The following is a 26,942-nucleotide window of genomic DNA, read 5'->3' as shown; positions in this document are numbered from 1 at the left end:
CATAAATCCAAGCTAGTATCTACTTCCTCAAATTCACTACTACCGTTTTCATAATCATTAATAAAGGCATGTAGAAAAGGAAGCTTTTGACTCTACTGAATTCATAGAGAAATTGGTATGTTCTTTTCTCTCTCTTCGTGCCTAATTTTCACCCCTGTATGTAGGAAGTGGGTTCCTGCTACAGTGTTCTTACACCCCCATTGTCACCTTCACAGAAATTCCTTCTCCTTCAAGGGTTTGGTCCTCTTGACCGTGAGACAGCTACACAGTCTGAACAGGCAGAAGTGAAGACACAGGACACAGCAGAGCAAGTGGACAAGAAATAAACATGGGATTGGGCAAATAGCTCAGCCTGTAAAAGCACAGAACATGCATACCCTGAGGCCCTAGAGGCAGGCCGCAGGTCCAATCCCCAGCATCACTTTATGTCAGAGCTGAGCAGTGCTCCTATGCTGTTTCCTCGCTCTTCGATTATAAATAAAATTAATTAAATATTAAAAGAAAAAAAAGGAAAGAAAGAAAGATAGGCAAAGGGAGTTAGCCAGGGGTCAGTCCTTACAGCAAAGAGGCACATCACAGTACTCCCACGTCAGCTCGAAGCCCTTCAGCACATGGCACCAAGGCATGATGTCCCCATCAGGGTTCCTAGATAAGAAGAGAATTCCAGCTGCCAATGACATCCCAAACCCCATAGGCGCAAGAGGAAGCCTGCGTAACTAATGGCAAAACCATTGAGCTGAGTGCTGTTTCGGGGACCCCAAGTTCTAGATTTGGTGCTATCACACACCCCAGCATAAGAAAATAGTGGAAACTTTGCTTGTCTACCAGCAACATATAACATTCTCATGCCTCTAGGGTGTCAGGAGGAACTGTGGACTGTGCTGGGAGGAAGTTCTTACATTTTTAGAACAAAGATGCTTGTGAGGAAGAAGGAACCCATGAGAACTAAGTGACTTCAGGACAACCACTTGGACCTGGGCGTCAGCTTGAAAAACCTATGCAGTTTATTTTTCTTAATAAGGATTATTCTAGCAAATGACTAGGTTGGGTTAGATGATCCACATGCTTCCTTCCTGCCCTTTGGGTTTTTTTCTTTTCCTTTCTTCCTTCCTTCCTTCCTTCCTTCCTTCCTTTATTTCTTCCTTCCTTCCTTTCTTTCTTTCTCTCATTTTTTTTCTTTTTTTCAAATTTTGTTTAGCAGAGCACTGCTCTGCTCTGGCTGATGGTGGTGCATGGGATTGAACCTGGAATTTTGAAGCCTCAGACATGAGAACCTCTTTGCATAACCATTATGCTGTCTACCCCTGCCCCCACTGAGCTTTTTTCTATCAGGTTTGGCATCACAATCTCTTCCTACTCCAGGCACTACTCCTTAGATACAAATTCCTGGGACCCTATGCCACGTACCGGCAGTAGTTGTGTTTGCCCAGGCCCAGTGCCTGGGCGTTTTTCCTCCAGGCTGTATATGCCTTGTCTAACAGGACTACAGAATTCCATGGGAGGCAGGAGATGCCAGACTTGGTGAGGCTGTGGGTGCCACGGTATGTCAACTCCTTGGTGTAGCAGTCTTTACTCTTTTCTGAAACAAAAGAAATCTTCCACTGAAACAAAACCAGTTTCACACAAAAGCCAGGGAACAGGGATTTGCAGCAGAGACTGGAGTGGAAAAGCTTCTGCACATCCAAAGAAACTATTAAACAAACAGAGAGACCACTCACAGAATGGGAGAAGATCTTCACATGCCATACATCAGACAAGAAACTAATCACCAAAATATATAAAGAGCTCAGCAAACTTAGCACCAAAAAAGCAAAGGACCCCATCCAAAAATGGGCAGAGGATATGAACAAAACATTCACTACAGAGGAGATCCAAAAGGCTAACAGACATATGAAAAACTGCTCTAGGTCACTGATTGTCAGAGAAATGCAAATTAAGACAACACTAAGATACCACCTCACTCCTATAAGAATGGCATACATCAAAAAGGACAGCAGCAATAAATGCTGGAGAGGATGTGGGGACAGAGGAACCCTTTTACATTGCTGGTGGGAATGTAAATTGGTACAGCCTCTGTGGAGAGCAGTCTGGAAAACTCTCAGAAGGCTAGATATGGACCTTCATATGATCCAGTAATTCCTCTCCTGGGGTTATACCCCAAGGACTCCATAACACCCAAGCAAAAAGAGGTGTGTACTCCTATGTTCATAGCAGCACAATTCATAATAGCTAAAACCTGGAAGCCACCCAGGTGCCCAACAACAGATGAGTGGCTGAGGAAGCTGTGGTATATATACACAATGGAATACTATGCAGCTATCAAGAACAATGAACCCACCTTCTCTGACCCATCTTGGACAGAGCTAGAAGGAATTATGTTAAGTGAGCTAAGTCAGAAAGATAAAGATGAGTATGGGATGATCCCACTCATCAACGGAAGTTGAGTAAGAAGATCTGAAAGGGAAACTAAAAGCAGGACCTGATCAAATTGTAAGTAGGGCACCAAAGTAAAAACCCTGTGGTGAGGGGTAGACATGCAGCTTCCTGGAACTTCCCAACAGGGAAGTTGAAAGTAGTCTGCCAGGCTCTCACTGCGTAGACAAGGGTACCACCCATTGTCTCCTTTTCTCTGTTCTTTAAGCCTTTTAACTTAAGGTAGGCCTGGCTTTTATGTGCCTTGCCAACTTTCATCAATGGATATGGCTTTCTAGAGAGTTGTGTTGAGAGATTCTGAGAGTCTATTCAAATTCAGCAAGAAAAGGTCTGTTTAATTGGTGATTACTCCTGGAGCTGCTTTTTTTTAAAATTAATTTATTTATTTAAGAAAGGCGACATTAACAAAACCATAGGATGGGGGGTAAATTTTTTTTTGTTTTTATTTATTTATTTATTATTGCATAGAGACAGAGAGACATTGAGAGGGAAGGGGGAGATACAGAGGGAGCGAGACAGAGAGACACCTGCAGCCCTGCTTCACCACTCGTGAAGCTTTCCCCTTGCAGGTGGGGACCAGGGGCTTGAACCTGGGTCCTTGTGCACTGTGATATGAGCACTTAATCAGGTACGCCACACCTAGCCCCTTGGAGCTGCTTTAAAAGTAATTAGGGGTTTCCTTGGTTTCCTGGGCAGTGAACCAAGGTCCTTCAGTGAAGGAATATATCACCAGGCTTTTCCAGATTTGTTCTCCCAACACTCTGAAGTTTTTATGGGACATGGGAAAGAAGAGTGTGAACTTTTAAGTGCTCCCCTATTTTTATCCATCTGTCCCATTCTACCTTCTCCTCCTTTCTCCCCACTTGAAAGTGTGCCAGTAGACATACATAGCAAATTTGAAGGATTTTTTTTTAAGACACACCAGTAAGTCCTACTTGAAACCAGTTGTTAGGGATGTAGAGGATGCTTTGGAATTAATGTGGAGTCTTGGTTGTCACAAGTATGTCAACATTACCTGTAGGTTGACTGCATACAATGATTACTGTTTACATAATTTAGAACTTTAAAACATGTTTTTCTTTCCATTGTGGCAAATAGTGATACTATTTGTGAAACTACTACTGTAACTCCCCTCCCCCCTTATTTGCAGCATTAGGATCTTACTCTTCCTCAGTATCATTGTTTCTAGGCTAACCTTTTTGTTATTGTTGTTCTTTTGGAGATTTTTGTTGTTGTTGTCATTATCTTTATTTATTTATTGGATAGAGACATCCAGAAATCAAGAAGGAATGGGTAACAGAGAGGGAGAAAGACAGAGACACCTGCAACACTGTTTCACCATTCGCAAAGCTTTCCCCCTACAGGTGGGAACCAAGGGCTCACACCCAGATCCTTGTGCATTGAAAGAAACATGTGCCACTCAACCAGGTGTGCTACCACTTGGCCCCTTCTTTTGAGCTTTTTAATTACTGGGTTGTCATACAAGTCATGCCACATTTTTGTATAGAAAAATATGTCATGACTTTTCTGATAACCCAACAGGTCAGCTAACTTCCTGGCCCAATTTAGGATTTTGTAAATCTGTGAGTTTTTGTTTGTTTGTTTGTTTTTTACCAGAGCACTGCTCAGCTCTGGTTTATGGTGGTGTGGGGGATTGAACCTGGGACTTTGGAGCCTCAAACCTGAGAGCCTCATTGCATAACCATTATGCTAGCTACCCCTGCCTATTCTGGGAGATTTTTTTTACAGAGACTGAGAAGTAGGTAACCTTTTCTTTCTTTTTTGTTTTTGGTTTCAATAGAGACAGAGAGAAATTGAGAAGGAAGCGGGGGTAGAGGAGAGAGAGATGCTTGCAGCAGTGTTTCACCGCTCACCGCTCCTGAAGCTTCCCCTTGGTAATCTGTGCAGCCTACCAAGTGTGCCACCACTGGGACCCAAGGCTGAGAAACAGGCTCATCAATCACAAAGGGGAAAATATTCATTCATTCTAAAAAAAGTCTAGAAACTTCTGACCCAGCCCTATCTTCTCTGTAGTTGAGGAAAAGGAAGTATTAAACAGATAAGAGGTTCAGCAAAGCCAGATAGTACCCAGCAGCCAAGCCTTAATGAAGACCCACATCCCTTAAGTTTCTTCCATCCACAACCAAAACCATCACCTGCCAGCCTAGTCTCTTGTCCCCTCAGTCTGGAATGACTGTGAACTGTGTTTTCTGAGACATCTCTCTGTGATGACTCAGGGGCTGGTGGGTGAACTACAGAACTCACTTACCCTTGGGACAGGCAGGCGTGTTGCAGAACTCCAAACTGTAAGCCCCGGCCTTGAAGACATAACACCACGGCTTTGTGCTTTGGTCCGGGTTTCTGAAAAATTAGCCAGGTCAGGCCAGAGGAGATTAAAAGCAAGGCCTCACTTCTCAGACTCAATGCTTTTGCATCAACCCCCAGGGACAATTAGTTTGACTGTGCACATGATGGTTGTATACTATTAGTCTGACTTGATTAATGTTTTCTTCTAGAGACTGAGTGTAGCTTAAAAAGATGTGTATGGGTGACAAGCTGACAAAAAGTGATCTGTTGTGGTGGTCAACTTTATGTGTCACTGTCAGTAGGCTCCCAGTCTCGGCTATTGAGCCACAGGCTAATCTCGGTGTTGTAAAGGGAATCCGTGGGTGTGGTTAACATCTATACTCAGCACACTTGTTAATTTTACTTGACAGTGTGAATGCTCTTGTAGGAAATGCTCTAACACCTGACAACGAAAATGGTAAGAGCTGAAGAATGACTCCTTCTGAGGAAACTACTTTAAAAGGGATATGGAGGCAGGCTTTTGACAAGATAGCTTACCTAGGAGGGTACTTGCTTTGCCATACATGAAACCCAGCACTGAAGCTTCCTTCATTGTGGTGGGAACTGGGCTGTAACCTGGGTCTCACACATGACAAAGCAGCACACTATCCAAAAGAGCTATTTTACCACGTCTCAGTAGAAATATCTATCTATCTATCTATCTATCTATCTATCTATCTATCTATCTATCTGTCATCCCTAAGACTTCACTGCTCCAGGCTGATTTTTCCCCCCAGATAGACAGAGACAAAGAGCTAGGGAGACAGCATAATAGTTACACAATCGACTTTCATGTTTGAGGCTCTGGGGTCTCAGGTTCAATACCCTGCACCACCATTAGCCTGAAATGAGCAGTTTTCTGGTCTCTCTCTCTCTGTGTATCTCATTAAAATAAACAACTAAACTAAAATAAAAAGACAGAGAGACAAAGGTAAAGATACCACAGCTCTAAAGTTTTTTTTTTTTTAATGTAGCAGAGGCTGGATTTGAATGTAAGTTGTATGTGTAGCAAAGCAGGGAACTTTCCAATTGAGTTATTTTGTCAGCCCTCAGTAGAAGATCTTAATAGCAAAAACCAAGAAGAAATTCTGGCTTTGCAATACTGATCACTGTCTGAGTTCCCAGCTTGTAGGCCTATGTGTGAATTTCAGACTCACCAACCTCACCATCCTGTGTTCATCTCCCCGCCCACCGTCCCCTATCCAGCTATCCATTCATTCCATTGTTTCTGTGTCTCTAGAGAACTCTAAGCTTCTCCCACTCTAGAAGCTTCTCACCAGAGCTTAAACCTTGTGGGGAAAGGGAGCCCCTCACCTACAGTAGTTGTGATTCCCAAGACCCAGGTGGAGGGCATTTGGCTTCCGTCCATTGTAGGGCTTCCGGAACAGCGCACTGCTGTTCCAGTTGACACACTCGGTCCCACTTTCTGTTGTGCTCCATGTGCCCCTGTAGGTGACGCCTTCATCCTCATAGCAAGTGGCAGTGGCATCTGGTTGAGGGCAGGATATGTGACAGGCACATAGAGTGAGAAGCTGCCTGTTTCTTTTAGTTTACCAAAGGGGTCACCCTCCTGCTTCTGGGAACCACCACTCCCCTGCTCCCCAAACCAAAGCAAAGCAAACCAATTGCTGAGGCTGCAGGAGTACAGGGGATCTGTGAGTGACTATGGCTTCTGGCCACCTTGACTTCGCCGCCCATTTCCTAAGTAATGCTTGGATAGTTCTTCCTTCTCCCCAGCCCTACCCTCACCCTGTCCCTACACACCTCTACCCTTGTTGGGGAACTCTTGTTGGATTCCCCTGCTTACTCAGCCACCTAGCACTCACCTACTTCACAGAGCTTCCCAGTAAACCCTTCAGGACACTGACAGACAAAGTCTGGGAAATACAGCGCTTGCTGGCATGTTCCCCCATTGAAGCACCTGGGTTCTCTGCACCCTGTGGAAACAAACAACCCCCTGAATCCTGTCCAGGTAGCTCTGAGAGTCATAACGTTAAGCATTTGAAACGCTGCTCCATTTACAAAGACAAACAAACAAACAAAAAACAAACACGTGATTTCAGCAACTGGGGAATGTAGCTCAACTGGCTGAGCACAGGGCTTGCCTGCACAAGGCCCCATGGACAATGGCAAAGATTAAAACAGCTAGAGCTCCGTGAGTGGTGAAGCAGTGCTTTGTTGTTTCTCCCTCTCTCGCTCCCTTTCTCTATTTCTTTCCCCCTTTGGTATCTCTCCCCACCCGACCCCTAAGATTTATAGAATAAAAGCTGAGCCAGGAGGTTGCCTAAGGATATCACACATACTTGAGACACAAGGTTTTTTCCTATCAACCCATTAAAATAAATTTAACTCTTTTACTTATTATTATTGTGTTTGTTTTTTTTTTTGCCAACAGGAGTATCACTAGCATTTGGTACCTGGGCATTGAATCCACAGTTCCTAGTGACTTTCTTTCTTTGCCTCTCCTCTCCTCTCCTCTCCCCTCCCCTCCCCTCCCCTTCCCTCCTCCCCTCTCCTCTCCTCCCCTCCCCTCTCCTCTCCTCCCTTCCCCTCCCCTGCCCTGCCCTCCCCTCCCTTTCCCTCTTGTCCCCTCCCCTCCCCTTCCCTCCTGGCCTCTCCCCTCCTCTTTCCTCCTGTCCCCTCCCCTCCCTTTCCCTCTTGTCCCCTCCCCTTCCCTCCTGTCCACTCCCCTCCCCTTCCCTCTTGTCCCCCCCCTCCCCTTCCCTCCTGTCCCCTCCCCTTCCTTCTTGTCCCCTCCCCTCCCCTTCCTTCTTGTCCCCTCCCCTTCCCTCCTGTCCCCTCCTCTCCCCTTCCCTCCTCTCCTCTCCTCTCTTCTCTCCTCTCTTTTCCCTTTCTTTCTCTCTCTTTTTTATAACAATAGTGAAAAACTGAGAGAGGAGGGAGACAGAGAAGGAGAAAGACACCTGCAACACTGCTCCACCACTTGTGAAGCTTCCTCCACTGCTTACCCCACCAGTGGCTTGGACCTAGGTCCTTAATGCACATATATATGTGAACTCAACAGGATACTCCCAAGTTGGCTTCCAAAGTGAACCCTATTAAGTTTTACATAAAACCATGAAATAGGCACTGCTTTTCTCCCCCTTATACAGATAAGGAAACTCAGGCTCAGCAGGGGAAGGGGCAAGGAATTTTTCTACTTCACTCAGCAAGACATACTAAAAGCACTTAACAAACAACTGCATAAAAAGGGAATTTCAAGGCTACTGCCTTTTACATTCCCCACTTGTCTTAGCCGAGAATCAAATCTTTGATTCATCTTCATCTTATTTTTCTTTTGGGTCAGTGGGATCAACTGTCCTCTTCAAAGGAGTGTGATGAATCTAGTGGCACTTTCCGGCAACCTTTGCAGCAGTTGGTGTACTCAGGATCACAATATAAGGTCTTTCTCACTGGGTGTGCCTTGTGAAGAAGGCAGCAGGTGACAGGGTCCTTCCCAAAGGCTTGTAGCACAGCATTCTAAGCATCACATAGTCTTAGTCCTTTCTCACCTAACACCTTCACCTTTCTCCAAGTCAGTGTATGCCTGGAATCTTTCTTTGAAGGTCTGAATGTGCCAGGGGTGGGGGGGGGGGGGTTGACCATGAAGCTCACAGCCCCTACTTTGCAGTCCCATAGGTACCTCTGACAGGAACTGAGTGGCATTTCGGTCGGCCGCTGTTGCACCAGCAGTATTCCACCCGATTGTTTCTGACCATGGGGCGCAGCCAGGACTGATGCTGCTGGTAGGTCATGTGTGTTTCCTCATCTGTGCAGGTGACTATAAGGAAAGACACACTGCCTCTGAAGGGCACTCTTCATCACATGTTAACTCCCCAGCCTAGGCCCACTGAGAAAATCCTTTATTCACCCACAGCCTAACCTATCCTTTCCTGTTTTTTTTTAAATATTATTATTTACTTATTTTTATAGAGAGACACAGAGAAGAGGGAGGGCGGGGGTGCTCCCAGTCTAGCACACATGTTACCATGTACAACAATCTGAGATTGAGCTCCTGGTTCCCAACTGCAGGGGGGAAGCTTCATGAGTGGTGAAGCAGTGTTGCAGGTGTCTCTTTTCCTTTGTCCATTTTTATTTATTTATTTATTCCCTTTTGTTGTCTTTGTTGCTTTATTGTTGTAGTTATTATTGATGTCATCGTTGTTGGACAGGACAGAGAGAAATGGAGAGAGGAGGGGAAGACAGAGAGGGAGAGAGAAAGACAGACACCTGCAGACCTGCTTCACCGCCTGTGAAGCAACTCCCCTGCAGGTGGGGAGCCACGGGCTCGAACCGGGATCCTTACTCCAGTCCTTGTGCTTTGCGCCATGTGCACTTAACCCACTGCGCTACAGCCCGACTCCCCCCTTTGTCCATTTTTAAAAAAGTTTTTTTAAATATTTATTTTCCTTTTTGTTGTTTTTCATTGTTGTTGTAGTTATTATTGATGTTGTTATTGATGTCGTTGTTGTTGGATAGGACAGAGAGAAATGGAGAGAGAAGGGGAAGACAGAGACGGGGAGAGAAAGATAGACACCTGCAGACCTACTTCACCACCTGTGAAGGGACTTCCCTGCAGGTGGGGAGCTGGGGGCTCCAACAGGGATCCTTACACCGGTCCTTGCGCTTTGCATCACGTGCCGCTTAACCCACTGGGCTACCGCCTGACTCACTCCTTTGTCCATTTCTATCCTCCCTTCCCCTCTCAACCTCTCTGTTCCATGAAAGCGAGGGAGGAAGGAAGGAAGGAAGGAAGGAAGGAAGGAAGGAAGGAAGGAAGGAGGAAACGGCCACTGGGAGTGGTGGATTTTTTTTTAAATTTCTTTATTGGGGAATTAATGTTTTATAGTCAACAATAAATACAATAGTTTGTACATGCATAACATCTCTCAGTTTTCCACATAACAATACAACCACTACTAGGTCCCACCAGGGTTATTGCAATCCACACCTTCTAGTGGCCATTTTTTCCTTTCTTTCTTTCTCTATCTCTCTCTCTTTCTATTATAAGACAGAGAAATTGAGAGGGGAGAGGAGGTAGAGAGGGAGAGAGGTAGATACTTGCAGACCAACCTCACCACCTGTGAAGCACCCCCCCCCCCCCCCCCCCCGCAGTTGAGGAGTGGAGGCTCAAACCCAGGTCCTTAGGTATGGTGATATGTGCACTTAACTTGTGTGCCACCACCCAGACCCCTGCTTTGCCTCTTTTATGACTGAAAACTAGAGTAACCGCTTGGAAAAAAAAAAATCTTCAACTTTCAGTTTAAGGAAATGATAGCTGCTGGCTGTAACTAATGCTGCAGTCTCTTTTGAGCTGTGGGGGAGTTAGGGTTGAGGTGCTGCCCTTGTGGGAAATGCAGTGCTAGCCAACAACAAAAAGCGCTAAGGCTTAAGGTATGACTCATTCTGGGAAACCAGCTTTAAAAGGGGTTTCCAGACCCAAAGGAACAAGGTCACAACGGAGGAAAAACAGGGCACTGGGTTCATTTTTGGACGTGGCTGGATTCCTCAAATCAGAGTCAAGACAATCAGGCTACAAGAATTTTCTTTTCTCTCTCTCTCTCTCTCTCTTTCTCTTTTAGATAGAAACAGAGAGGCATAAAGAGACCAACCATAGTAACAGTAACAAAGCTTACCTTAGTGCAGTGGGGGTCAAGTTGGAATCTGAGTCATTCATGCACATGGCTAAGCAATACACTATGCAAGTGAGCTTTCTCACTAGTCCAAAGGGAATAGTTTTCTCCTTCTTTCCTTCCTTCCTTCCTTCTTTCCTTCCTTTTTTTTTTTTTTCATTACCACAGACTACTTAGCTCTGGCTTATGGTGGTACTAAGAGTTGAACCTGAGATCTTTCTTTTTTTTTTTTTTTTTAATTTTTATTTGTTATTAATAGTTTGTTACAAGATTGTAAGATTACAAACCACACCACACCCACCACTTAAGTTCTATATCCCCACCTTCTCACCTCCCAAAGATAACCAGCATAGTTCTCAAAAGTCTTACAGTTTGCTTACAAGTCTGTTTTATTTGGATTTTTTTTTTCATTTTTAGCAACTTCATGTAAATCAGATCTCTAGATTCCACATATGAGTGAAACCATTGGTAATTGAAACCTGAGAGCTGCAAGTATGAAAGCCCTTATGTATAAGCATTATGCTATTATCCCAGCCAGAGAGCACTTTCTATTCTTATTTTCTCAAAGACCAGTTTTAGTTATTGAGACAATGAAGGGGGGGGGAGACATCAGAGTAGTGCTCTGGCATATTCAATTTTAGGCGGACAGGTCCTCTGCTCTATCACTGAGCCACTTCCCTGGTTGCAGTTCTTGGAATCTTAATAGGAATGTTCCTTAGTTTTCTAGGGCCAGTTGTAGAAGTGGTCTTTTTTAAGTTTTTTTTTTCTCAGATTTTTATTTATTTATTATTGGACAGAGACAGAAAGAAATAAAGGGGAGAGAGAAACAGGGAGACAGAGAGACACCTGCTTCAACACTCGTGAGGCTTTCCCCCTGCAGATGCGGACCAGGGGCTTGAACCTGCCTCCTTGTGCACTGTAATGTGTACATTTGACTATTTGTGCCACTGCCTGGCCCTCTAGAAGTGATCTTTAGTGAAAATCTTCTCAGACTACTTCTGTAAGGTAACTATGGTTATTATTTCTATACTTTGTTATAAGATTGTAAGGTTACTAAGAGAAAGAAATGAAAACATTGTTCTTTGTTGTTGTTGTTGTTGTTGTTGTTAACTATCATAGATGGTAGTTAACAAAAGCCTAAGGGGGTCTGGTGGAGTGGTAATTATAGCCTGGGAAGAGCTGGTGTGGGGATGGGGAGAAAAGAACGGCAGTGGCTTGGCAGTGAATAGCCCTGTATAAACTGATCCATTGCTCTGGACTTTGTTGGATTTCTTCTAATATTTACTCATTTATTTAATGAAAGAAAGATACAGAAAGAAAGATACACAGAGAGAGTGAGGAACAGTGAGTGAGTGTTGCAGAGAAGATACAGATGTGATAGCAAGATTCTCAGCAAAGTCTAAAGAACTGAGCCCTGACACCACCTTCTACCTCCATTAGTTCTCTCCCACTTCAGTCACAGTTTTTTTTTTAAATTAGTTAATTTATGAGAGAGAGGATGAGGAAACCAGAGCATCACTTTGGCACACATGGCCAGGAATGGAACTCAGGACCTCATGCTTGAGAGCCCAACACTTCATCCACTGCACCACCTCCCAGGCCACCCTCAGTCTCATCTTACCTTTGTAATATCTGGGTCTTCTTCTTAATCGTATATGAATTTCCTGCAAAGAAACCAGAGGCAGAGGAAGGATCAGCACACAGTGGATGGACTAAGAATAAAGGGACCCAAACTAGAAGCCTAACCAAAAACCCACCCAGAGAGTCCTCAGGTAACTGGCCCCAGGTGGAAAGTTCATTTCTTTCCTTCTTGTCCAGTTATTATTCCCCATTTCTAGACCAGTGCTGTCAAAAGAACTTTCCACTAGATGAAAATGCTTAATATCTGTACATCCCAATCTGTAGCCAAGCATTTGAAAAGTAGCTAATATGCTAAACTGAAATTTTCACTTCATAGTATTTTCCTTTTTAATTTTATTTATTTATCTATTTAGGATAAAGAGAGAAATTGAGAGGAAGGGGGAGACAGAGAGAAGAAACACCTGAAACACTGCTTCACCACTCATGAAGCTTCCCTCTGCAGGTGGGAACTGGGGGCTTGAACCTGGGTCCTTGTGTACCGTAAGGTGTGCACTCAACAGACTGTGCCACTGCCTGGGCCCATTGCAGTATCTTTCTTTATCCAGTGTCAGAAAATGAACCCAGGGTCCTGCACAGCCATGAGAATAGTAAGCTGTTTCTTTCTATGGCATTCCCCTCTCTAAAATGTTGTTGCTCAGCTGTCATTCACTTAACTTTCTGTGATTCCCTTCGCTGTGGGTATGTACAGAGATTATGTGTGTGTTGTACATCTTCTGTCTCAAATGGGCAGTAGCAGTACCAGGGCAGTTTACCTGCTTCTAGGCTCATAGCATTGTCTTTTCTAAATTCTTGATGGATTAATTTCAACATACTCTTTAGAAGCTCAGCTCAGATTAAGTGCAAAGGGTCTATTCTTGGCAGCCTGATTCCTGGGCATCTTATGTCCAGGATCATGTGCACATGTGTGCTCCATTGTCCTGCAGACTCCTAGTCCTTTTCCGTCTCTAATCAGGTCCCCTGGGAGACTGAGAATATCTGTAAGTGTCACGGCTTCAAGGAGCAGGAAACACTGAGGTGAAGGAAACACCCACCTGTCTGGGCAAAGTGAAGGTTACTCCACAGAACAGCAGCACACACAACAACTCCCTCTTCATTTTATTCAGCTTGTCTTCACCGTGTCCTTTTAATTCTGGGGGAAAATAAGAAGAGGGGGAAAGAAATGTCACTGTGTGCTGTGTGAGGTTGGAGAGTATATACAGACTAGTTTGAGAACCTATAACTTCATGAGAGCTCTCTTGCAGCAGTTCAAACACCTGGAAATGACATACATCTCAGGAATAAGATTTTTGCTTTTTTTTTAAATTTTAGTTGTATATATTTGACCTGGGAGATAGTGTAATAAGAGTTTGGACTCTCAAGCATGAGGTCCTGAGTTCAATACCTGGCATTACATGTCCCAGAATGATGCTCTAGTGTCCTGTCTCTCTCTTTCTCTCTCTCCATATTAATATATATATATATACATATATATATACACATAACATCACTCACTATCATTCATCTCTAGGACTCTTTCATCATACAAAACAAGGAACCTGGTCTCCATTAAACAATAAACCCTATTCTTCTGGCAACCACCAGCCTACTTTCAGTCTTTCAGTTTCACTTCCCTGGGTGAAGGGAAGTGAAAGGGAATCACTCAAGAATTCTCCTTTTCTGACTGGCTATATTTCTGTTGTGCAGTGGCCTCCAGGCTCATCCACGTTGTGTGACTTGTCAGAATATTTTTCCTTCATGAATACTATTCCTTTGTTTGTAGAGACTTCGTTTTGTTTATCCCTTCAGCTGACATTTGGGCTACAAGAAGATGATTTTGTCCAGAGATGTCTTTAGGCTGAAGTACAAGACCATGGCTAATATTCTTGGTAGTCTGGTAGACCGCAGAGCCCTGGCTTGGCTTCCATGGAAGTTTATTCCTGCCCTGCAGAAGGAGGGAGCATTATGATGTTTCTTCTAGGACTTCCAGAAAATATCATAGAGGTTTTCTTGCCAGCGCATCACAGAGCCAACCAACCTCAGATGCCTCAGCTTAGGCATTCCTCTCTCTCATTCTCTCTCTCTCTCTCTCTCTCTCTCATCCAGGCCCATCAAAGTGCAGATTTGCAGAAGGGAATAGAAGCATCTGGTGTTTGGTCATTAGACTCAGATCTTCCAAGACCCTAAATCCCCAGTTCCCAAGTGCCTTTCCCCAGGGGATCTTACTCTCAGCTGCATAAAGTAGGTTAGTTGGTCGGAGTATTATTTTGTGGTCTGGAAATCCTGCGTCCACCAGAATTAAATCTGGGCCTCTCTTCCCATGACTCACTTCCCTTCAGTCACAACAACCTTTGGTCTCCCCACTCCCCCTGGTCTGAGGAATCTTAAGGGGCTTCGACAACTTTCATCCCTGCCAGGCCCTGGCTTTTTTATTTCTCCATAAAGATCTACCCTTTGGAACAGGGCCATAGATTCCCTTCAGAGCCAGAATGATGAATACTAGAAACAGAAGGCGGAAGACTCTTTATGCCTGACTGGCTCTTCTGGGGCTACTGGTGACAGGCAGGGAGAGAGAGAAGCCAGCTGGGGCAGAGGGGAGAGGGCAGGAAAGCTTGGTCAATTGATTGCAATGAGAAAACACAGATTTAGAGAGGCTTAAAGAGGGTGTCCTCCAACCTACACACCCCTCCTACACCTCCCCCGCCCCCTTGTCAAGGAAACCAGGGAAAGAGAGGACAAAGCCTTTGTTCTCACTGGGAATACCGGAATCCTTTTTGGATTGTTTTGCCAGGTGGTGGCAGCTTGAGACCCAGTTTCAGATGAAATTAGTAGGATGTTAAGGTCATCCAAAGCAGGAGCACTTGGAGAAATCTTCTGATTATAAGGAATTGCTCCAGATATCCCCCCCCCTCAGTTCTCCTCAAATTCTTCCTCTTCAAACTCCCTCAAATTACTCTTAAATTTCCTTAACTGGGTGGGGGTAAATAGCATTATGGTTATGGAAAGAGACTCTCATGCCTGAGGCTTCAAAGTCCCAGGTTCAATCCCCGACACCACCATAAACTAGAGCTGAGCAGTGCTTTGGTAAACAATATTTAAAGGAAAAAAGGGAGGGGGCTTAAGAGTATGTGGCGCAAAGCACAAGGACTGGCATAAGTATCCCGGTTCGAACCCTGGCTCCCCACCTGCAGGGGAGTCTCCTCACAAGGGGCAAAGCAGGTCTGCAGGTGTCTATCTTTCTCTCCCCCTCTCTGTCTTCCTCTGCTCTCTCCATTTCTCTGTACTGTCCAACAATGACAACATCAATAACAACAACAATAATAATAACTACAATAACAATAAACAACACAACAAAAGGGGAAAAAGAAAATTGAAAAAATAAATAAATAAATAATAATTAAAAAAAAACTTTCCTTAACTGGGGAGTTGGGCAGTAGCTCAGTGGGTTAAGCACACATGGCGCAAAGCACAAAGACTGGCATAAGGATCCCGGTTCAAGCCCCCAGCTCCCCACCTGCAGGGGAGTCACTTCACAGGCGGTGAAGCAGGTCTGCTGGTGTCTGTCTTTCTCTCCCCCTCTCTGTCTTCCCCTCCTCTCTCCATTTCTCTCTGTCCTATCTAAAAAAAAGAAAACTTTCCTTAACTTCTTCTCTTCCCCCTACTACTCTTCCTCCTCCTCCTCCTTTTCATTTGTATTCTTATTATTATTTGTCGTCACTAGGGCTTCATCCCTTTTTCAGACAGATAGGGACAGAGACAGAAAGACAGAGAGAGTGAAGGAGACACTGTATTGAAACATTTCTGTGCAGTGGGGCCTAGCTCAATCCTGAGTCATACACATGACAAAGCACTATCCAGGTGAGTTATCTTGCTGACCCAGTTTTATTACTTAAAAATATATGTTATGAGAGAAGGACTGTGGAGAGAGAAAGACCAGAGTCCTGCTCAGCTCTGGCATAAAGTGATGCTGGGATTGAACATGCAGCTTTTGAGTCCTCAAACATGAAGTTCATGACTTTAACAAATGGCCCTCCCATTTTAATTTTATATTATTTACATATAACCTTCAGAAATAGAACTTTTTTTAATTACAAAATTTTTTTATCTTTATTTATTTGATAGATAGTCAGAAATCAAGCAGGGAGGGGGAGATAGAAAGGGAGAGGGCCAGAGAGACACCTGTAGCCCTGCTTCATCACTTTCAAAGCTTCCCTCCTGCAGGTGGGACTGGGGACTTGAACCTGGGTCCTTATGCACTATAATGTAATGCACTCGGTCAGGTGTGCCACCACCCTGCCCCTCAAAAATAGAACTTCTTAGATATACTCTCCCTCGCTTTCCCTGTCTCCAATAATTTTTCACATTCTTATAGATTACTTTACACTCTGTTATCTTACCCAACCCTAGAGGATAAGGGGGAGGGGGGCTCTAAACACTCAGGGTGTCATAAAGAAATTCTGAACAAAATAATAAGTGAGCTGCCAATGGGATAAGAAACCATATTATTCTTCATCTGACATGCCAAAGCTACCAGCCCTTGCTATCTACTCACTCGCCCAAAACCAAGGGGTTGGTTGAGCATGTTCTCTGGATGCCTGCTGAATTCATTTTTATCTCAGAACTCAAGGTTTTTCCAAATGTAAGGCTGGAAATTCTAGAGGTTGGAAAATGGTAAAATGAGAGAATTATTAACACATTTACTCACCCTTTACAGATGGGAGGAAGGGAGACCACCCCATGGGGAGGAGGAGTGTGACTTGAGGCTGGGTGGGAAGGTTCCTACAGCTGCATTGAATTAAATCTCTTTGCAACTAAAGACTCAGCACAAAGAGGAAAGGCACATGGTTTAATCTTCTGTTTCTCTGATGAGAGAGATGCTCTCTCTTCTGGCTGTCCCTTGCTCCCGTGGCTTGCTTTGGCCTTGTGAGGATAAGGGTGTTGCCCTGACCCAGTGCAAGTGAGCCTCATAAACAATAAGGGTGTTGCTTAGTCCTTGGTGCAAAGAGTGCAGGGAGCTCAGCTGAGGGGTTGAAGAGGGTAAGTGAATGACAAAGAAATTAGTCATCTTGCCAGCAGGCTTGTAGCAAAGTCCCAAGACTTGAGAGAAAGAAGAGAGAGGAAAAATGCGTCCTTGTTTTGCCTTTGTTGAAAGAGATGGGTGTAGAGGTCCAGGAGGCAATGCCTGGACAAAGGACAAAGCACATACCAGAGATTCAGATTCAGAGCCCTTGGGGCTCAAATTTAAACTGCAACCTCAGAGTCCCATCAAGAGGAGAGCTGCTGAGCGTTGAGTGCTGACTGGGAGGCCAGAATAGATAAAATCTGTCTATCCCAGATAGGAGGTATGAGATAGGCTCATGTGATTATAGTTTTCTATTGTTAATACTATTTTACCAGAGAGTTGCTCAGCTTTGGTTTATGGTGGTTCTGAGGTTTGAACCTGAGTCCTCTGATGCTTTAGGCACAAAAACTTTTTTTACACAAGCATTATGCTATCTCCCCAGCCTTTTAAAAATTTTTCAAGATTTATTTATTGGTTGATAGAACGTGAGAGACAGAGAGATAGAGAAGGAGCAAGAAGGGGAGAAAGACAGAGATAAGAGACATATGCAGTACTGCTCCACCACTCATGAAGCTTCCCCTCTGCAGATGGAGGCTGGGGGCTTGAACCTGGGTCCTTAGGCATGGTTATGTGTGCATTTTATTGGGTGAGTCATCACTCCCCCCTTTTAAATTTTTAAAAAATACTTATGTTTATGAGAGACCAGAACAAGTCCTGTGTTCAGCTACTGCAGCAGCTCATTTTATTTTATTTTATTTTATCTTATTTTATTTTATTTTTTGCCTCTAGTGTTATCACTGGGGCTCAGTGCCTGCACTATGAATCCACTGCTCCTGGTTGCCTTCACCCACTTTTTTTTTTTGGATAGGACAGAGAGAAATTGAAAGAGGAGAGGAAGATAGGGAGAGAGGAAGATAGACAGACACCTGCACCTGCTTCACTGCTTGTGAAGTGATCCCCACCTCCCCTCAGGTGAGGAGCCAGGGCTCAAACAAAGAGCCTTGCGCTTCATAATATGTGCACTTAACCTGGTGCACCACTGCCCAGCCCCCCAGCAGCTCATTTTCTAAGTAGAAGAACTTGCCATCAGAATCAAATAAAAGAGGGGGGGTGGCGGGGGAGGAGGAGAAAACAGAAGGAAAGAGTCAAGAATACATAGAAGGAAGGAAAAGGAGGGAGGGATGGGGAAAGAGCAGAATGTCTTTGGGGCAGGATTGACATCCACCCACTGTGAGAGAACAGTACAGAATACCAGTGAGGACTTAGTCCCAACCCTCTCGACTCCCACCCCAAAGGCCCCCAAATCCCAGGCCTACCTCACTAGCACATAAATTGAACTGACTGTTGCTGGTTTGCAAAAGTCATTCTTTTTTTATGGAAATTCAGTAGATTCAGGGCTGTAATTTAAGCAAACACTTCATGGATGTTAGAAAGAAAAAGCAAAGAGGATGTGTGATATGGCAAACACATCTGGCCTGGATTTCAAGAGTGTGAACTGAGAGCCTCATGCAGGGACCCAACCTGCATGTCTATATTCAGAGCCCAGCAACACCTCTGCCCTTCCTACCAGATGGGTCCTGTGGGCTACAGTGACAGAGTAAGCCATCACCAATCCCTCTGAAGTGACCAATGACTACTTTAAGAGGAAACTGTGATAACAGGAAGTGTGTGTGTGTGTAGGTGTGGGGACTTCCTTGGACCAAAAGTATCTATCCTTTTGGCTGAGAAAGCAACGGTGAGGATTGTTGGAAATAGTTGACTTCTGCAGCGGTAACATGGGGCAATGCTGAGTGACACCAGGTAACCACTGAGTCTAGACTGAATGAAGTCATGGAGTAGCTATAGGGCAGCTAGGAGGAGGGCCTGGGGGCAAGTAGGGGAAGTGTTCTCAATGCCTTTGCAGCACCTTCACATCATTACCCATTTCTCTGGCTGTCCGCATTTTCCCCGTTTTCCATCACAAAAAATCTGTTCTCTCAGATAGGGAGAGAGCACAGCTGTCTCTGCAACAGAATTTCATGTCTGAGACTTAGAAGTCCCAGGCTTAATTCCTGGCACTGCCACAGACCAGAGCTGAGCAGTGCTCTGGTGAAAGGAAGGAAGGAAGGAAGGAAGGAAGGAAGGAAGGGAGGGAGGGAGGGAGGGAGGGAGGGAGGAAGGAAGGAAGGAAGGAAGGAAGAGAGGGAGGGAGGGAGAAGAGAAAAGAAAAGAAAGAAGAGAGAGAGAAAGAAAAGGAAAAGGGGGAGTAGGTGAGGGGAAGAAGGATGAGAGGGGGAACAAGGGAGGGAGGGAAAGAGAACTCCATTGGGCACCAGTTTCAGAAAGAAACTGATAAACTGTAAACTCATTTACAAGTTAAAAATGGCAGAATGTGATTATGCAAGAGACTTTCATGCCCGAAGCACCAAACATCTCAGGTTCAATTCACAGCACTACCAGAAGATGGTGTTCAACAGTGCTTTGGTAAAAATAAAATAATAGTACCCAAATAAAAATTCACATGGCAGCACAGTGAATTAAATATTGGACTCTTAAGTATGAGGTCTAGGGGAGTTGGGCGGTAGCGCAGCAGGTTAAGTGTACGTGATGTACGTGATGTGAAGCACAAGGACCATAAGGATCACATTTCAAGCCCTGGACTCCCCACCTGCAGGGAAGTTGCTTCAAAGGCGGTGAAGCAGGTCTGCAGGTATTTATCTTTCTCTCCCCCTCTCTATCTTCCCCTCCTTTCTCCATTTCTCTGTGTCCTAACAACAATAACTACAACAATAAAACAACAAGGACAGCAAAAGAGAGAGAGAAAAAAAGAATGTTAACATGCTGCCCTTCTAAAAAGAATCTCCATTTTGAGACATAAAATCTGGTCCCAGGGATCTAAAACCAAGTGAGCAAGTGGATTTTTTCTTTCTCCAGGGTTATTGCGGGGGCTGGGGCTGGGTGCCTGCACCATGAAACCACTGCTCCTGGAGGCCATCTTTTCCATTTTGTAGTCATTGTTGTTATTGCTGCTGCTGTTGTTGGATAGGATAGAGAGAAATCCAGAGAGGAGGGAAAGACAAAAACAGACCTGCTTCACTGCTTGTGAAGCGATCCCCTGCAGGTCACACAGGGGCTCAAACCTGTCCTTGTGTGGGTCCTTGCACGTCTCGTCATGTGTGCTACCTGCTGCACTACCACCCAGCCTGCAAGACTCTTAAGCTTCCTTCCAGGGTCAATGTCCTGTAGTTTCAACTGCTGTGAAAACAAGTGATAGAGGAAGTGGGTAGAGTGGGTAGACTGTGAAAAACTTGCAAATGGGTGCAAACCCTTCTATTTCTACACCCAGTCTCATGCTATAATGTGATCTGCAGTAAAGTAACTGCAGAAGTGAAGCTGGTTGACCAAGTTTTATAATTGTAGGTAGAAATAACATCATTGCCCCAGATATGACAGAGCTCTGGTTTGTGTTCTCAGCAGCAAGAAAAAAGGCAGAAACATGAGCAAGCTGGAGGAGGATGGAAATTGCAGGGGGAAGACAAAGGTAAACTGATACAATTATCAAATTTGACAATGTGTGCAAGGTTTGCTATCTGAATTTTTGGAATAAGGAGGCTCTCGGAGTGTTGTTGCTTTGCAAAGCTTCTCTGTGGAAATTAAAGAGTCAGTCTCTGAGTACCAATACCCTTGAATGACTCATGGTCTTGAAATAAACAACACCCTCCCTCTACACTCCCCAACCAACTCAATACAGAAAAGATGCCGAGGAATTAGAGAAGAAATGGTCAGAAACCCTTGGAGCCACAAAGTCTGTGTCACTAGAGTCAGGTTAAGAGCCAAGATGAGAAAAGGAACCATCCCTTGGAGGTGGGGGGAGGAGGGCTTCCCCACAAAATCTCCCTTTTGTCAGAGTCTGAGGTCATACCCAGGACAGAACTGTCAACCTGGTAGCTCAGGCTGTGTGTATAGGTTCTGCTTTTTATAAAGGCCAGTCACTCAGAATAAAAGCTGTTTCCAAAACTACAGTCACATAAGTAATTCTTAGCTTTCTTTCTTTTCTTTTCTTTTTTTTTTTTTGACACCAAAAAAGGCTCAGTGACCATTTCCCCCCCTTAACCCAACCCCCTTTTTTTTTTCCGTTGTAGTTTTTTTCCCTTCAACCCCTTTCTTTTTGATAGATCAGAGAGACTGAGAGGGAAGGAGGAAGAAGAGGAGGGGGAGAGACAGAAAGAGAGAGTTACAGCACTTGCTTCACTGCTTATGAAGCTTCCCTGCTGCAGGTAGGGACCAAGGGATTGAACCCTGGCCCTTGTCCACAGTAATGTGTGTTCCCAACTAGATGCACCACTGTGCTCCTTCTCCTTCCTTCCTTTGTTCCTTCCTTCCTTCTTCTTTCTTTCAATAGAGGACAAGTAAAAAAGAGTGCGTTTATTAACTAATTTGATCTATTCCCACGAGATGACTAGAAAATAATTTCTCTTCTGGTACCCCTACCCCACCCATCTCCACTCAATTACTCAGGGCAGCAGTCTGTCCAAAACAGCTTCAGAACACAAGCCTGTGACCTGTGTGTAAGTTACATGATATTAACTTGGTCACTCAGAAAAAGCTAAACTCAACATTACTGTCTCCTTAGTTCTCACCCTCTGCAGGGTAACCCTTATTCCTAGGAGCCAAGAGAGTGTTGGTCATGGGACTGGCAATTAGAAGTACATCTGTATCTTCCTACAAAAAAAGATAAAAAGTGAAAGAAACCTTTTTCTAATAAACATAGATCCTTATGAGAGAATAAAAACAAGGCTTAGCCGGCAAAATCAATTAGTGCAGCAAAAATGTTAGTCCCAAGATTAAATCTACACAAGTGCTGTAATCAAGCGTTAACTTGGGAAGAGTGTCCTGTTAATGATGTTAGTTCCTCCTGTTCCTTCCACTCTTCTAAACAAACATCATGGCAAGGTAATTAAATATGCAATGATTTGGTTGTTCTTCACTCTCTTTCCAGATTTCAACACACTCAACAAGGGGAAAAGAAATGATCGGAAGCATTCATTGCATCATTATGTGAATGTGTTTGTATTTTACTGGGTTTATGTAAACGTGACATTTAGTATGTTTTTGAAAGGGGAGCACAGGTTGATGCCACTCATTCGACAGCTACTTGTGTGCCTGCCACTTTGGAAAGTATAGTGTTTCTAAGACCCTTTCATGTCCATTGAACCATTAAAGGACACAATATCTGGTTTTTTGTTTTTTGTTTTTTTATAGCCAATGTGAGAATCAGTGCTCAAAAAAGTGTGAAGGATTTGCTGTTTCATGGCACATCTTGTGGCATTGGAACTTAAACCTGGGATATCCAGTTCTGTGTTTGTTTGTTTTAATCCAGAAAAGCAAAGAAAGTGAGAGAGTAAAAGACAGCATAATTCTGAAGCTTCCTTCAATGCGTTGGGGACTGGGCTGAAATCTGAGTTGTATGCATGGCAAATCAGCACACTATGCAAGTGAGCTTGCCTTATACCCAGTTTTACTACAGAAAACCTGAAATTCATTCCACATCTCTGACTGTCTTGATGCTGAGTTGCTATTTGAGGGAAAGAGCATGTTGTGATGTAAGGAACTTTAGAGACGGGAGGAGTCACTACAAAAAGCTTCAAATTGGGAGTCGGGCTGTAGCGCAGCGGGTTAAGTGCAGGTGGCGCTAAGCACAAGGACCTGAATAAGGATCCTGGTTCAAGCCCTGGCTCCCCACCTGCAGGGGTGTCGCTTCACAAGCGGTGAAACAGGTCTGCAGGTGTCTTTCTCTCCCTCTCTCTGTCTTCCCCTCCTCTCTCCATTTCTCTCTGTCCTATCCAACAACAATGACAACAATAATAACTACAACAATAAAACAACAAGGGCAACAAAAGGGAATAAATAAATAAAAATAAATATTAAAAAAAATTTAAAAATTCAAAAAGCTTCAAATTCTGACTACAGCTTTCTTCTACTATTTAAGGTTTCTATTTGGTATGATTTGGTAGTTTGTTTTTTTTTGCAGGGGAGCAGTGTCTGGTAATTTTATTCTCATGAATTACTGGTTTTCCATTTTCTTCCTTCCTCCCTCTCCTTCCTTTTTCTCTTTTTTCTTTCACCGCCATGGGGCTCTGTGCCTGCACTTGGTGGCTTTCTTTCTTTCTTTCTTTCTTTCTTTCTTTCTTTCTTTCTTTCTTTCTTCTTTTCTTTCTTCCTTTTTGACTCCAGGGTTATCGTTGGGGTTCAGTGCCTGCACTATAAACCCACTGCTCCTTCGACCATTTTTTCCCCCATTTTTTTTTTGTTTTTTTTTTGGATAGGATAGAGAGAAATGGGATGGGGGGAGATAGAGAAGGAGAGAGAAAGATAGACACCTGCAGATCTGCTCCATCACTTATGAAGTGACTCCCCTGCAGGTGGGGAGCCAGAGGCTTGAACCAGTATCTGCATGTGGGTCCTTGTGCTTAGTAATATGTGTGCCACTACCTGGCCCTCTAGTGGCATTCTTCCTTCCTGCTTGCCTTCCTTTCTTCCTTCCTTTCATTCAGTCTTGCTTTTACTTCCTTTTTATTTTTTAAAAACATTTACTTATTTATTCCCTTTTGTTACCCTTGTTGTTTTATTGTTGTAGTTATTATTGATATTATCATTGTTGGATAGGACAGAGAGAAATGGAGAGAGGAGGGGGAAGACAGAGAGGGGGAGAGAAAGATAGACACCTGCAGACCTGCTTCACTGCCTGTGAAGCGACTCCCCTGCAGGTGGGGAGCCGGGGGCTCAAACTGGGATCCTTATGTGGTCCTTACACTTTTGTGCCATGTGTGCTTAAGCCGCTGCCTCACTTCCTTTTTCTTATACAGACTGAGAGAAATAGGGAGAGAGGGAAAGAGAACAACAACAAACACCTGCAGCATTGTTTCATGGCTCGTGAAGCTTCCCCCACAGATGGGGCCCATAGCTTGAACTACCATTAACTTCCCTGGAAAAGATATTAAGCATTCCCAGATCCCCCAAATTATTTAGCAAGTCATACCAAGTAGAACACTCTACTTTCAGAAAGCAGGGGAAACCCGGTAGGCTTTCAGGCTATGTGCAGTTTCCTGATTCTCGCACTGGGTTACTCACTTATACCTTGCTGAATCAGCATGGCAGGCAGGGTAGAAGGAGGTAAGTCTACTTGTAAGCTTTCTTCACCAACAAGAGCTCCAGAGCGTACAGTTTCTCCTTAAGAGAAAGGAGGGGCTGGACAGTGGTGCACTCAGCTGAGCACACACATAATAAGCAAGGACCTGGATTCAAGCTCCCGGTCCACCTGCAGGGAGAAAGTTTCACAAGTGGTGAAGTAGTGCTAAAGGTGGCTTTTTTTTTTCTCTCTCCCTCTCTATCTTTCCCTCTCTTGAGTTCTCTCTGTCTCCAAATGAATGAATAAATAAGTAAATATTGTTTTAAAAGTAACCTGAAGTTGCTTAGGCAGAAGAGATGACATACTCTATGATTCCTCCCCATGTTTGAGAGTTAATACTCACCCCCATTTCCTAGATACACTGTGCATCTCATGATGACCTGTACCCGGATTCTTTACAGTTGAGATAAAATGCCATGCCTTTTGTCTATGTGCATAACAGTCAGTGCTAACAGGACCCAGGGAGGTCTCTTTTATCCTGTTTCTAATCTGTTGCCTTGTTTACCTTTCCCAGGCCTATTTACACCACGCGTGCCAGTGTTATTAGACTGTCAAGGAAACCAGAATTTGCAACTGAGACATCTGGAAGATAAGACCCTCACTACAGACAAGGCTTCATTCCCTCTAGAGGACATGGACATTTGATAACCAGAGACGTTGTGGGAGAAAAACTAGGAAACTGGAGCTCCCTGAAAGAAAAAGGCAAGAGAAAGCAAAACTCTTCCTTTGTCTCTATAGCGCAGATGGCAGACATTGACTTTTGCTACAATGACACAACGAAAATTCTTTTCCCTTTTCTAGAGATAGAGATAGACTAGCAGCACTACTTCACCACTCATGAAATTTTCCCTCCTGCAGGTGAGGACCAGGGTCTTGAATCCAGATTATTGCTGGTTATAACATGTGCCACCATCCAGCTCCCCTCCCCCATCATCTTATAACTTGGTATTATGGGACTTTGTGTCTGCCACACCCTTTCCAAGTCACACTTCCTCCTAAGAACACCTTTGAAGGGAGAACACATGGGAATCACAGGTCTTTGTCCGGCGAAAGGTGTTTGAGCAGAAGAGTAAGAGGTACTGGGGGGGTGGTTGCTGCTGCTGTTACCCGGGGTCTCTCCCAGGCAGAGATGAGCCTTTGATTGGTAAGCTATTTTGTCACTCAAATAGAGCTCCAGCCACTTAAAAAAAGAGAGAAGAGAGAAAAAAAGGAAAAGCTTTGGAATTACACCCCTGGTGAGCTAGGAATCTTGGAAAAGAAAATAGCTCAGCAGGAAGCCTGCTAGGAGTGGCTATCCAGACCCTGAGGGCGGGGGGGGGGGGGGGGGGGGGTGGGGGGTGGTGGGGGGTGGTGGTGGTGGGGTGGGGGGGTGGGGTGGGGTGGGGGGTGGGGGGGTGGGGGGTGGGGATGGGGTGGGGGGGTTGGGAGGGGTGAGCTTCAGAAATAATCAAAAGATTTTCCTGACTTCTGTTTTCTTTTTTTTTTAATTGGGGAATTAATGTTTTACATTCAACAGTAAGTACAATAGTTTGTACATGCATAACATTCCCCAGTTTCCCATATAACAATACAACCCCACTAGGTCCTCTGAATCCTTCCTGGACCTGTATTCTCCCCACCAACCCACCCACCCCAGAGTCTTTTACTTTGGTACGCCAATTCCATTTCAGGTTCTACTTCTGTTTTCTTTTCTGATTTTGTTTTTCAACTTCTGCCTGAGAGTGAGATCATCCCATATTCATCTTTCTGTTTTCTAACCCAAGAGTGAGCTATAGGACTCCTCCTTGGTGTCAACCTTAAGAACCCTTATTCACCCTTCTGCTGATGGCCCAGTATCCTGCCCTATCCAGAGAATCCCAGGTCACAAGCTGCTGCTTGTTGGAGCTCACGCCAGCCGCTGCTTCCAAACCGCCATCTTGGCTCTGCTTACACTGGGTCTCAAATTGTGACCTTCTCTTGGGAATATGCAGTGTCACTTGTCTGGAGAACTGTTCTTATTCAATACAAAAACAGTTTATATAATATCAACTCCAGCAAGCCGACTTTGATGGTTCCTCACCTCAACAAGCGGGATAACTCTCCTCCACATTCTTCAGGCCTCTTCTTGCTCTGTCTGCCCCACCGTCTATCTCCACCTTACCCCCTAGCAAACCCCCCCCCCCCCACAGTGCTGATCATACTGCACTATGCTTAGACTATAAGGCTAGAGTATTTGTGTCTTTGAACCAGGGAGCCTATGCCTGGTACATGGTTGACAGTCAATGAATGTTTGATGGTGAATAGGTTATAACCTGTGATTCAAAAAAAGGAGAAAAGGGGCCATGCAGTGGTGCATCTGGTTGAGCACACATGTTATCATGTGCAAGGACTCAGGTTCAAGCCCCCAGTCCCTACCTGCAGAGGGGAAGCTTCACAGGAGGTGTAAGCTGTGTTTCTCAGTCTCTCCCCCTTTCTATCTCCCCTTTCCCTATCAATGTCTCAGTCCAAATAAATAAAGGGACACACCTCTGGATTATGGTCATGGCCTAGATGGCACCAGGAGCTGCTCAGGACACCCAGTGGTATCAGTTCTATAGGAAGAACAGCTGGTTAGCGTTTTCTGGATACTCATGATCAGAACTTGACTGAGTCATCTCTTCAAGAAACGTTTATGAAATATCCATTGTGTGTGGTCCAGGAGGTG

At 44.5% G+C, this 26,942-nt stretch overlaps 1 protein-coding gene across 1 annotated transcript in view; it reads right to left on the bottom strand.

The window, feature by feature from the left end:
* Positions 1 to 26,942, bottom strand: part of PLAT (plasminogen activator, tissue type) — a 39,242-nt gene that overhangs the window by 6,503 nt on the left and 5,797 nt on the right. The window contains exons 2-9 of the mRNA XM_016187991.2: positions 13,085 to 13,182; positions 12,034 to 12,076; positions 8,423 to 8,560; positions 6,606 to 6,716; positions 6,094 to 6,268; positions 4,703 to 4,794; positions 1,408 to 1,579; positions 560 to 645 (exon numbers count right to left, since the gene is read on the bottom strand). Of these exons, the coding sequence (XP_016043477.2) occupies positions 560 to 645; positions 1,408 to 1,579; positions 4,703 to 4,794; positions 6,094 to 6,268; positions 6,606 to 6,716; positions 8,423 to 8,560; positions 12,034 to 12,076; positions 13,085 to 13,147 (880 nt within the window). The 5' untranslated portion in view covers positions 13,148 to 13,182. The remainder of the gene's footprint in view (positions 1 to 559; positions 646 to 1,407; positions 1,580 to 4,702; positions 4,795 to 6,093; positions 6,269 to 6,605; positions 6,717 to 8,422; positions 8,561 to 12,033; positions 12,077 to 13,084; positions 13,183 to 26,942) is intronic.

This window comes from Erinaceus europaeus, chromosome 2 (assembly GCF_950295315.1).
Source record: "Erinaceus europaeus chromosome 2, mEriEur2.1, whole genome shotgun sequence".
Taxonomy (NCBI): Eukaryota; Metazoa; Chordata; class Mammalia; order Eulipotyphla; family Erinaceidae; genus Erinaceus; species Erinaceus europaeus.
Note: the sequence above shows the minus strand (reverse complement) of the source record. Positions and strands in the feature narration are given on the sequence as shown.